The sequence below is a fragment of the Rhinoderma darwinii genome, chromosome 8, assembly GCF_050947455.1.
Source record: "Rhinoderma darwinii isolate aRhiDar2 chromosome 8, aRhiDar2.hap1, whole genome shotgun sequence".
NCBI classification, from domain to species: domain Eukaryota; kingdom Metazoa; phylum Chordata; class Amphibia; order Anura; family Rhinodermatidae; genus Rhinoderma; species Rhinoderma darwinii.
In genome coordinates this window covers 100,360,224-100,373,199 of record NC_134694.1, presented here as the reverse complement: position 1 = coordinate 100,373,199, position 12,976 = coordinate 100,360,224, and the positions used below count along the sequence as shown (strand labels likewise).

The 12,976-nt window shown below is 38.0% G+C and overlaps 2 protein-coding genes across 2 annotated transcripts; both read left to right on the top strand.

Annotated features, from left to right (window-relative positions):
* Positions 1-328: 328 nt before the first annotated feature.
* On the top strand, positions 329-1,294 carry LOC142660000 (olfactory receptor 6J1-like). The gene has a single exon (XM_075836651.1). The coding sequence runs from the start codon at positions 329-331 to the stop codon at positions 1,292-1,294; it is 966 nt and encodes a 321-aa protein (XP_075692766.1).
* Positions 1,295-6,983: 5,689 nt separating this feature from the next.
* LOC142658792 (olfactory receptor 6F1-like) lies at positions 6,984-7,919 on the top strand. The gene has a single exon (XM_075834409.1). The coding sequence runs from the start codon at positions 6,984-6,986 to the stop codon at positions 7,917-7,919; it is 936 nt and encodes a 311-aa protein (XP_075690524.1).
* The last annotated feature ends 5,057 nt before the right edge of the window (positions 7,920-12,976 follow it).

Sequence of the window (12,976 nt, the reverse complement as noted above, 5' to 3'; positions counted from 1 at the left end):
GTGAAAATGGCGGAGGCATGGAAATCCAATGATTTGACTGCTCACATGTCTGCATACATACTTTGCTTTAATAGAGTCAATAGGAATTATAGAAGTACAAATAATGCACAAGTCAAATCCTAGTACCTGACAGGTGGTAGGTCCCCCAAATGTAGAATGTGTGTTGGTAGGGGGGTATCTGCAGTTTTGAAGTTTTAAAACATCTAAGTGACACATATGAACACAAAAAAAAGTATTGAAACAAGTGTGTATTTAATGTGTTTTTTTTGAATAAAGAAACAATTCATATTATTTAATTCTTAAAGCCTTATCTTTTCTGAAGCTCAACATGTGGACAATAAAAGACAACAATGACACAATTGTAACAGAATTTCTACTTTTGGGGTTTTCTCTATTGAAGGAGACAGGATTTTACCTCTTCATTATTGTATTAATTATTTATATAGTTACCATAACAGCCAATATATTCATTATTTTCATTGTAAAATCTGATCGACGTTTATACAAACCTATGTATTTTTTTATTAGTGGACTCGCATTTCTAGAGATTTGGTATCCATCTGTCACTGTTCCCAGACTCCTATGGTCTCTTAAAACTAGAGAAGAATCCATTTCTGTGGCTGGCTGTATGACACAGTTTTATTTCCACTTTTCTCTTGGCGCGACAGAAATCCTTCTCCTGACCGTAATGGCCTATGACCGATATGTGGCCATCTGCAATCCACTGCGCTATTTACTTATTATGAGTCCCAAGGTTTGCAGCCTACTCATCATTGGACCCTGGGTTGGTGGCTTTTTGTCAATGCTTATTCCATGCTTACAGATCTCAAGCCTTTCGTTCTGTGGAGCAAATCAAATTGACCATTACTATTGTGACCTTGGCCCTTTACTCAAGCTGTCTTGCTATGAGACGTCAAGTGTCGAAAAACTGTTTTTCTGTCTTAGTTTGTTTATAATTTTGGACTGTTTTCTATTAATTATTTTGTCTTATATATACATAATCCGAACAACAATGAAGTTTCCAACAGCACGTGGGAGAAGAAAAGCATTTTCAACCTTTGCCTCACACCTGATTGTTGTATTACTATTTTACGGCCCCATTATTTTCATGTTTGTCCGACCCAGAACTGGTGGCCTCTTGCACTTGAATAAAATTGTCTCCATCATCCCATCCGTAGTGACTCCTTTTCTGAATCCTGTAATCTATACTTTACGGAATAAGGAGATGATAGAGGCCATGAAGAAAACAGCTGTGAAAATGAATATTTGTGTGTATAACAAAGATACTACTTAGAGGAACATTGACTATAATTTGTAATGTATGAACTGAGTTTGTAAATCTAAATTAAATGACTGGATAAATAGAAAGTGCAATATCTATCCAGTTGACTTAACTTAAATGGGTTAGTCCTCTTGTGATGTGCAACTATTACTGCTTTTTAAAGTTACCCTGCTCAAAAGTACTTGGTTTGAAGAGGGTATTTTAAATATCAAGTGATGTTTTACCTTTGGGGGGGGGGGGTATCTGATGTCTAGCAGGAAGTCTCTTTTTGCCATCTATGCATCCAGAACTAAAAAGATATAGCACAAATACAGCTCTTACAGTCTATTTTTACTTTTAGAGATACAGCTGTTCTGTATTCTGTCTACAAAACAGCTGTATCATTCCCTGAATCCTGTACCGGTCAGGTCTGCGGGACTGACAGGTTCAGTGTCAGCAGGTCCTGTGTCTCTTATCCATCACAGGTGCTTGGTGATCAGCTGTTTTGAAGGGGCCACAGCACTCAAACCTGCGCTGCTTCCCATTCATTTCCTTTACTGCTCACACTGTGAATCGCCGACACACTTGTAGCGGTGTACTTGTAGCAGTTTGGATTCCGTTCTCCTAACGGAAAGCTCAGACAGAACCCATGAACAGAGTCCCGAGGTAGATGTGAACGAAGTCTTAGTGTGAATTTATAGTAGTATGTTTTTTACACAACTTTTTTTTTAAATTAAAATATACAGTTTTACAGTTAGCTTTAGTTTGTGATACCGTACCTTTATAATTTTAGTCTGAATTTGCTGATAGCTTTACAGTTTTAGTGTAAATTTACTGTGGTATAATTTCCATACTACAGTTTTTTAGTACTAATATATAGCGTTAAGGATTTGGTGTCCATATGTTTTGTTTTTACTGAAGTTCGTTTACTCAATTTTAGTTATTGTCAGGTAGTAAGGACATTTTTTACAGTTTCATATTGCATTATATTTTTTACTGAAGTTTATTCAGTACATATTTTTATACAAATTTTTTTTCTACATTTTTATCACTTTTCTTCATCTTTTCCCCTTTTCTTGTATTTTTATTTTTCCTTTTTTTTCTACTCTTTAGCAATTATTATAGACACGTGTAAAAGCACAACATAACACATGCTCAAACATTACAAACCCCAATATAAAAATCTCCCAATCTTCCCAAAGGTTCTATCCAGCAGAGGAGGCATACGCCCCCTGGCCTCTGACCCTGATACGGTCAGAGAGGGAGACGAGTAATATGCCCCATTCCTCTTGTCCTCATCCTCTGATGATGAGGAATTCCCATAGATGTGCCTCAGGACATTAGCTGAGGCAACCCTCAGATGAGAGATCCCATGTAGAACCTACCACACGTGAATTATGAGCCTCAGATTCCTGATTTTATGGGCAACTCATTTTAAAAGTGAAGGCATCACAGAAATAGAGCTACACAATTTGAGCTACAGAAGCAAAATGGCACTCCTTCCCTTCTAAGCCCTGCCGTGTAACCAAACAGCAGTTAATGATCACATCTAGGGTATTGCCATATTCAACAGAAATTGCTTTACAAATTTTGGGGTGCTTTTTCTCCTCTACCCCTTGTGAAAATTAAAAAAATCTGAGCTAAACTTCATTTTATTGGAAAATATGTAGATTTAATTTTTACAGCCATATTTTAACCCCTTCCCGACATTTGTCGTAAGTATACGTCATGGAAAGCCTGTGCTTCCCGCAAAATGTCGTATACTTACGACAAATGCATGGCACCGGCTCAGAAGCTGAGTCGGTGCCATCATCCCCGGATGTCAGCTGTATCTGACAGCTGATGTTCTGCTATAATGGCGGGGACCGAAGTTAGCTTCGATCCCTGCCATTAACCCTAAAATGTAGCCGTCAAAACCGATCGCTACATTTAAGGTGTTTGCAGCTCATCGATGCCCCAGCAATGAAATCACCGGGGTGTCGGTGGCTGCAATGGCAAACGGAGACCAAAAAGTTACAAAAGTAACTTTATTGTGCAAAAAGTTGTAAAACATAAAAAGGTGCTAGAAATTAGGTATCGCCAGCATCAGACTGTGGTATCCAGCATTAGACTGCATTATCCATGGTTTTTGCCAGAGCCCACTGCAAGGCAGGTTGGACTTTGCAGCATAGAACCCAGGTTGTTTTAACAGAGTTCAGTGTTGGATAAGAGCTGCAATGCAGGCAATACCAGAGCAGATAACAAGACAGCCTGTGGGTAAACAGAAAGTCCAAATCACAAAGCTAGTGGATATCAGGGATTGCAGAGGTAAAACCAGCTGGGAGCAGACAGTCCAAGTCAGTAAGCAAAGGGTAATCCAGAGACAAGCCGAGGTCTAGCTACAAAAAGTGCAAATAGTCAAAGATGCAGGGTATAGTCAGTAGCTTGATCAAACACATGGAAACCAGGAAAATCAAAAGCAAAGAAAATAGAAAGAAACCCAGATTTAAATACTCCATCCTTCAATCTGATAGGAAGAAAGACAGGTAAGTGGAATAGGCTCAAAACAGGAGCCACCTGATTTTCCTTTAGTCCCATGGCATAAAAAGACATGCATTACAGGGCACACGCAGAAATGAATGTGGGTCTATAACAGATGCTCTGCAGTCCCCCAAAACTGAGGAACAGGCCCCTATTAGCTTAAATTTACTTTATAAGCAAGCGTTGTCTATAGGCCAAATGGATTTGTTTGCTTAAGGGGAACCTGTCACCAGCATTTCACATATTAACCCCTTCCTGACATTTGACGTATCCATACGTCAAAGTCGGGTAGGGGAAGTATGGAACGGGCTCACGGAGTGAACCCGCTCCATACGATGCCGGTGTCAGCTGTTTGTTACAGCCGACACTTCAGAGTAACGAGCGGCACTCGTTAAATGCTGCGGTCAATAGCGACCGCAGCATTTAAATCATTAGAAAGAGGGGGCGACCCCCTCTAACAGCTCATCGCGCCCCCGCAACGCAATCGCAAGGGGGTGCGATGGTTGCTATGGCTGACTGGGGGCCCCCTGGTCCGCCATCTTTGTGCACCTATTAAGCCCTGAGTCATAAATGTGAGTAAATAAAAATATAAATATAAAAAAATATATATATACAACATAACAAGTGTGATGACAAAATTTATATAAGTGGATAATAAATAATGTATAATAAATATGTGTGCAGTGTGTGCACAAACACACGAATAAAAATAAGTACCCCATGAAAAAAGCTAAAAAATGATCAAAATTTAGAATATGTTCAAAACGTATTGTTGAATAGAGTCCAACCAAAAACATTATTCTGAGATATAATATGTGATACTTGGTATTCTATTCAGCCCAATAAATACAGATCATATGGCCCCTATAAAAAGACAAAAATGATGATATTAAAAATGCCACCAAATATGGATACAGCCAAAACGCAATAATGCTTAAACCGACAAGCCCACCAATTATTACCGATCAGCATTCAGGTAACTTTAGACATGCTGATTCACCAATGTAGAACACCTGGTACATTTCAGGTGTTCAGCATTGGGGATTTGAGAATGTCGTGCTGCTATTTGCTATCTCTGAATAAACCTCTCCCACCACTGAGTATAAATACAACGCCGGTCACCTTACTAGTCAGTACCCCTTGAAAAAGCTACCGCGAAACGTGCGTCGGGGCTCTTGCTGTGGAGCTCATTTTTGGCTTGATATGCAATACACGGGTTGGTATGGCTTCTGGGACCTACTCTGATTTTTGGTGATACCCTGGTCTCTATACCACTTTATTTACACTGAGATTTCAGTGTTAGCTACAAGTCTCTCGTGTATACTATTTTTTACAGGGTCTGTATTACATTGTTCTGTTTCAGCATGCTTTTTGGAGACACATTTTGTGGTGTCGGTTATCCTTGTACTGTACATTTATAGCATGACTGTCATAGTGACCCTGTCCGGTATTATTGAATGTTGAATATAGGCCATTCTGAGTAGCCTCATGTTCTCCACATTGTATATTTTAATTGTCTGTGGTTTTTAGGTCCTGATGGCCAACATGTTCTTATGTATATTGTAATAAAGAATTTATATTTTTTGCAAGTTACTTACTGTACTAAATAATGGTGTCATTATTTTTCCCTTTTGGGAGATTTGATTTGTCTTCACATACAGCTATAGGTATTTATTATCAAAACCTGTGTGTAGTCGGATCCTGCAATCATACTCCTTTGCTCTTTCCCCCACTTCTTGCTAACCTACTGAACTGACATTAGTAATAAGTAGGGACAGATAAAAGGGAGTAGGACTCGAGGAACTGACTGCATTGGATTTGTCTGTGCCCATGGATAGACAGAGGTCTTCATAGAAGTTTTAGACACAAAACAGTAGGATGTTGTTAATCAAGAATATTTGCAAAGTTGCTTCACTTTTGTATGTTAGATGCATTGGGGGAATAAAAAACCCCCCAAAAAATTGGCTACATGGCAGCCACTTCAGATTAGACACTTGTGCCATCTCACAAAGCTACAATTTTGGGAACAACGACTTTGTTTCAGGATTTTCCTCAATTACTGAAATTCAGTGAAATCTTTAGTTTTTTCTTCAATCTATCAAATCTAGAGGATCTTTAAAAAAACCAAAACCAATGGTCCTCATGTTATGCAATAAGTTTTATTTGACACAGTTTTTTGGTATAATAATCATTCAGATGATCTTTAGATACTTATTATTCCCTTGATTAATTACCAAAATGATTTTCAACTGGAGAATCACAGAGGGAATAATTATCTTTAAATTAATCTCAGGAAATATCAAAGGGCCAAGGCAACAAATATTTATATCTAAAGCAAATTGTATTTTTTTTTCATTGTATTAATGAGAATACAAGAATGTGCACTCCAAGTTCACGAGTGTGGGTCGCCTTAAAGATAAATTAGAGTAAGTAACATCTATGGGTTCATGCCAATATTGTAATTCATTGAGAAGAGTCCATATAACAATACATCTGGAAAGTTCAAGAGGGTATATTTGCTTTCTGGTGGTCAACTCATTTTGTAAATCTCTTCTTAGGTATCTACAGTACAAAGCAATGAAGTAGCTTTGCACACATGGCCCCCCTGGCTTAAATATACACAATCTTACCAATTTTCTTGATAATAGGATCCATAGGATTTTACAAAAACTCCGATCCGAGTGAACGTCACCTCCAGAAATGCTTCCCCATCACAATCCCTTTCTCTTTCATCTCTTTGACCCCATTGTTCCTTGAAACTATTTACTCTCTTTTTAGTATTTGCCTCTTTTTACTTTTGTACCTTGTTATCATTCTTCTTTTTTTGTCCTTTTAGTATTCTATATTATTTGGGGTTTCAGAAAAGACTTATATAACCTGTTTTTTCCATACAAATCACAAAGTCTGGATACTATACACATTAAATAGACAAATTATTTATTTTCTATAACAAAAAAAATATCAAAAACATACAAGCGCTCATTTGTGTCAATGTATGTTCAATAAAGAATTACATAATTTAAGGAGAATTCTGAATAGTTTTATAATGTAAATGTCCAGTCATGTCCTGGAGGACCAGAGCTAACTGTAACTTCATTGCGAAAAGTCTTATGGTTATTGGACATCTTGAAACACACAAATGAGATTTGATCTCTAGTTCTGTCGAGAAATGAGACCACCATCTTTGTTTTTTAAGAATATCATGTACAATTCAAGATATAACAAAACTATCATTACAGAATTCCTTCTGTCAGGTTTTTCTAACTTTAGCGCAATGGGACATTACCTTTTTACTGTTATATTGACTGTTTATATTTTTACTATTACTGCCAATGTGTTCATCATTCTCATAGTTAAGCTTGAACAACGTCTTCATAAGCCCATGTACTTCTTCATTGGTGGACTCTCTTTCTTGGAGATCTGGTATCCTTCAGTCACTGTTCCTAGACTGCTGTGGGCTTTGCTGATGAAGAAAGAATCTATATCTCAAGCAGGATGCATAACACAGTTTTATTTCCATTTTTCTTTTGGTGTAGCAGAGAACTTCCTACTAGCCATCATGGCCTTTGATCGATACATAGCCATCTGCAAGCCTTTAAGGTATACACTCATCATGAATCCTGACACTTGTATCAAACTGCTGTTGGGATCCTGGTTCTTGGGCTTCATTGCAGTATTAGTTCCATGTTTACAGGTCTCCAACCTTTCATTTTGTTCTAAAAATGAAATTGACCATTATTACTGTGATTTTGCCCCTTTGATCAGGTTGTCCTGTTCTGATACATCAAGAGTTCAAATGCTATTTTTTGTCTTTGCGTGTTTTGTTATTTTTAGTAGTTTTTGGATCATTTCCCTGTCCTATATTTGTATTATTCAGACAACAATGAGATTTTCCACCTCTTCTAGAAGACATAAGGCGTTTTCTACCTGTGCTTCACACTTAATTGTTGTTATTCTTTTCTATAGTACAACTATCTTCATGTTTATCAGACCCACCACTGGTGACTTACTGCACTTAAATAAAATAATATCTATCATCCCGTCTATAGTGACTCCTCTTCTAAATCCTATTATCTATACTTTACGGAATCAAGAGGTGAAAGAAGCCGTGAAGAAAGTTGTCCAAAAAATTTCATAATGTGAAGATCAGTTTTGGAAAATAACATTAAGGTTTTATGCAAGTATTATGGATCTGTGTTGTATGGATCTGTAATATGGTGATCATAGACTGCTGTGGGAGCATACTGTACCTCCATGTGCCTCTGGCTTTATACATAGGGTTTTTCTCATGGATTCATATATAATTTGTGAAAAAACAAAAATGTTCTCATGTTGCATCAAATTCTGTATTTCGGAGGTAATCTACTCTAGAAATATTGCTTCTACGGGGGAATAAAGTATCTTTTGTTGGCACCCTACTGCGGAACACAGAATATTTAAGGACCTGCAGTACAGTAAGGATGGTGTGCAACCCTCTGTGCCCTTGACCTTGACCCGTGTATGAGGCTTAATATTTATTATTCTGCAATTTTTCTCCTTTTTGTGATTCTTACTATTATAAAATAACATCACCATGCCGCTATGTATTAGCTTTTTTTTTTTTTATAACTCAGATATATTTTGATACTTTTTATTAATACATAAATCATAAGTTAACTTTTCAATTGAACATAAATATGTTAATCATTTACCTATTTTGATTTTATCTGTGTGAGACTTTTTGTATAGTTAAGAAAATAATTGATTGTTACAAGAAAAATAACTGATGATACCATACTGTAAATAAAAAGTTTAAAAAGACATATTCTTATTTTATAAATTATAACAAAAGTATAAAAATTATGATAATGTAATATTTTTACCTCTGATGCAACAAGAATATTTTAAATAAAAATGATAATAATGTAATATTTTTACGTCAGATGCAAAATAAAGTAAAGAATGATTTCGTTTTACTCTCTAGCAATAAGTTAAAAAACATTAACATTTCAATTTCTCCATTTCGGAGTTTTTCTTATTTTTAAGCTAGGAAATTTTGTTCTGTAGAGTAGTTATGACAAATACCATAGCTTCAAAATTTTTTTTTATTCAATACGTTTTCATTGATAGAATGTTTTAAATATCACAAACAATACAGGAAACCAAGCAAGTATAGATGTCCATCATACACAGCAAGAGCTAAACACAATTACAGAGGTCTACTTTTGTAAATGTATATGTGTATAGTTTACAAACAATGTAGAAAATCACAGCTTACCCAATATAAGGAATGTCTGAGTAGACTGTATATCAAAAGGGAAACAAAATATCACCGGCATACAATTCAGATGTGATCTAACCTTGGGAAAAAGAAGGGAACAACAATTAGTAAACAATAAATGTGCCAGTGTGCCTTCTTATGATATTACTGTATGACGATTACCAGTATAGCTGTGCCTCATGTGACCCTCAGGTTACAGTGCATTCAGAAAGTCTTCAGACCCTTTTACTTTTTTCACATTTTGTAATGTTGAGGCCTTGTGCTAAAATAAAAAAAAGAAATAAGTTTTCCCCCTTCATTCTGAACTCAATATCCCATAATGACAAAGTATGTATGGGATGTATGGCACTGTCTACAAGGAGGAGGTGGGGATTATGGCGCTGTCTACAGGGAGGCTGTATTGCACAATCTACAGGGGGCACTATCTACAAGGGGGGCTGTGTTTGGCAGCCAGGGGAGTGGGGCATTATACTGTGTGGAGGCCACTAAGCTGACATTATAGTGTATAGTGGCACTACAGGGAGCAATATACTGTGTGTGGCACTTAGGGGCATTATACTGTGTGGGCACATTTAGAGGACAAAAAACTGTGTCCTTGAAGGGGTTATAATATATTATTAATTATTATACTGTATGGGGGGCACTAAAGGGGCATTATACTGTGTGGGGGCACTATATAGGGCATTATACTCTGGGGGGCATTACACTTTTTTTATGGGAATTTTTTTTATGATGGGGTGTGGGCCCGAAAGATAATTTCGCATGGGCACCATCTATCCTAAGGCCGGCCCTGGGTACGGACTTTCCTGGTTGGATTCCAAGGTTGCTGTCCCCAGAGTAGTCAGCGATTAGGTATTATGATGCTAGAAAAATCTGAAGTGGAGCAAGATATGAAGTGAAGAACAAAGCCAGGGGTCATCACAGGGAGAGTGATTAGGATGAGACATGCCAAAGGATGAGATGTAATCAGAAGAGGGGTCAAAACCAGGAGGTCGAACAAAAAGTATCAAGTGACAAATTTGAATGTCACAAAGCAGGGCGAGGACCCACTGGGCCGTACCGCGTAGTGGGATGGCAGCTGGCCAAACAGGTAAGGTACAGAGTTCAATAGTTCAGTGAGGATACCTGAGGCAACGTAGACAGTAGCGAGGCAGGCACGTCCAGGACCAGGCGGCGGGAAGACGTCAGGTGAGGCGTGGCAAAACAAGCATAGACTGCAGCACAACACGGCAACAGCTCAGCACGGCACTAGAACAGGATAGCACGGAAACATGACACGGGATACAGGAACAAGGTACACTGGGAAACTGGAAGACACTGGGAGACTATTAGCACGACAAACTACGGGTAACAAACAACGCTCTGGCAAAGAGGACGAGGGCAGAGCCCTTTTTATAGCCCAGGGCATCCTGGGCTAGATTGCAGACTTCCTGCAAAATGTGCGCACTGGCCCTTTAAGACCGTGCACGCGCGGGCGCGCGCGCCCTCCGTAGACAGTCTCGATGTCTGGAAGTGAGTGCTGGCGCCTCACAGGAGGACAATGCTGCACACAGACAAGATGTCCATGGCCACGGCCGTCGAGGTTTAAGTCAGAACGACGGGCCGTGGCCTTAGACGTTACATTGAAGAAGTGAGACAAGAGCAGAATCCAGTAACATGGCTAAAGTTAAGGTCAAGGTCAGAGTGTGGATGAAAAGCACAAGTAAAGTAGTTCAGAAGAGTATACTTAATCACAGGCAAGGTTCAGGAGCCAAACCCTCAGATTTAAGATGTTACTCCATGACATAATCACAGTGGGAAGATCGCAGTGGTGCTGGAGCCATGCAAGGTGAGTAATGGGTAGATTAATAGGCTTGTCACAGTTATCAAAAGCCCAAAAAAATAAATGGCTAACCATTCACACTGTTCAGTATTATGTAATTTATGTGAAAAGATCTCTCTCTATCATCTATACACATGTGGGCACTGTACTTTATAAAGAGGGTTATTCCATGAAACAAAAAAAGCCCAATTAAATCTATTGTGAGTCATTGTTATTGTACAATGAAATATGAAAAAGAAGAAAACTTTCTTTAGCCACTGTAGATTAATAAAATATGTCTTAATTTTTTGCCTTTTGCAACTATTTTAACTTATTAAGCAAAGTGCTTAAAATTGAATTGTGTTTCAAGAAAAAAAACAACAAATGTCAATGTGAAATTATTCACATTTAATTCTACCAAGAAGCTGACAACATTTATGTTTGTTATTTTTACCATCTTTATACCCAGGAGTTTTACATGTATTCCCTCAATTGTTGCAATCTCATTAGTAATGTCAATTAGAGATTCTAATTTACTGTAACACTTAAATAATTACCAGTGGACCAAGATCTTATAAAGAAACCAAGACGTCTGCTTTTCCCTACATAGTTCATAGTCATCACAGGACTATGAACCCCCTGTATTGCTTTGGATAACTGGGAAAAGGTATCATAATGCATTCAGTATGTATAGTATGATGATTAATACATTTGTTTAAGCAGGGCACAGTAGCAAGAGATATGAATTACTTTAAAAGCTATGAAAATCTTTGAAGTATTTTTTGAATGTAATGTAGGTATTTGGGCATCCTAAACATTTTCCTAATACAGTATTATTAAAAATGTTTTTTACATAGAAGCTGCATTACGCCGCTGTAAGCTGATTCCGTTAGTGAGCAGGACTGCCGGCTTGGCTGACATTGGCTCCTATGTGCCTCTCACATGCAATCATACCCTAATACCGATCAAATTTAAGTTAATCACATCAGATTTGATTGGTATTAGGGTCAGAGTGTGTGTCAGAAGCAGACCGAGTCTGCTGTCAGTCCAGCTGATTGATGGATTTGGCTTACGGTGGCGTTATGCAGCTCCTATGTATAGTGGATACATAGAAGCTGCCGCGCAAAAACAAAATAAAATTTTTCAAATAAACTTTATTAGGAAAATGTTTGGAATGCCCAAATACTTACAATACATAAAAAAAAAAGGAATTAAAAGTTTTTATAGCCTTTATGTAATGTAATCGATTCCCTTATTTTCACAACTTACTTCCAATTTTGAGCAGTTTACATGTATTTTTGTTGATTTGTCACATTGTTGCATCTAAGCTGAAAACTGTCCGTAATCAGATCCAATTTTAGAGTTGGACCCCGTTCACACGTTCAGCATTTCATGCGGATTCTGCGCCCAAATCCGCATGAAACCCCCTTACATTCTTGCACCCATTGAAGTTAATGGGAAATCCGCGTCATCGTGCAGACGTTCCAGGTTTTTTTCGTACAGAAAGTCGGGATTGTCTTCAATAGATCTGCGCGTGCTCAAAAGATAAGCAGATTTACTTAAAGAGGCTCTGTGACCAGATTATAATATCTCCTACATAATGTGATTGGCGCTGTAATATAGATAACAACAGTGTTTTTAATTTTGAAAAATTATCACTTCTCTTTACAACGACCAGTTGGTAAAAAAGTAAAACACGCCCAGTTGTCTATTAAGAAACTAATTAGCATAAATCTAAAATTGTGCATAACTTGCTCAAAATTGATAGTTTTTCTAAATAAAACCACTGTTGTTATCTACAATACAGCGCCGATCACATTATATAGTAAATAGGGCACTTATAATCTGGTGACAGAGCCTCTTTAGGGCATGCCCCCACGTGGCGGATTTCCTCCGCAACTGTCCGCATCAATGCCGCACAGAATCTGCGTTGCAGATTCTGCGGCGGATCTGCCTAAAATGTGCAGTAAATTGATGCGGACTAGCTGCTGCGTACTGCGGGAAAAGTGCTTCCCTTCTCTCTATCAGTGCAGGATAGAGAGAAGGGACAGCACTTTCCCTAGTGAAAGTAAACAAATTTCATACTTACCGGCCGTTGTCTTGGTGACGCGTCCCTCTTTCGGCATCCAGCCCG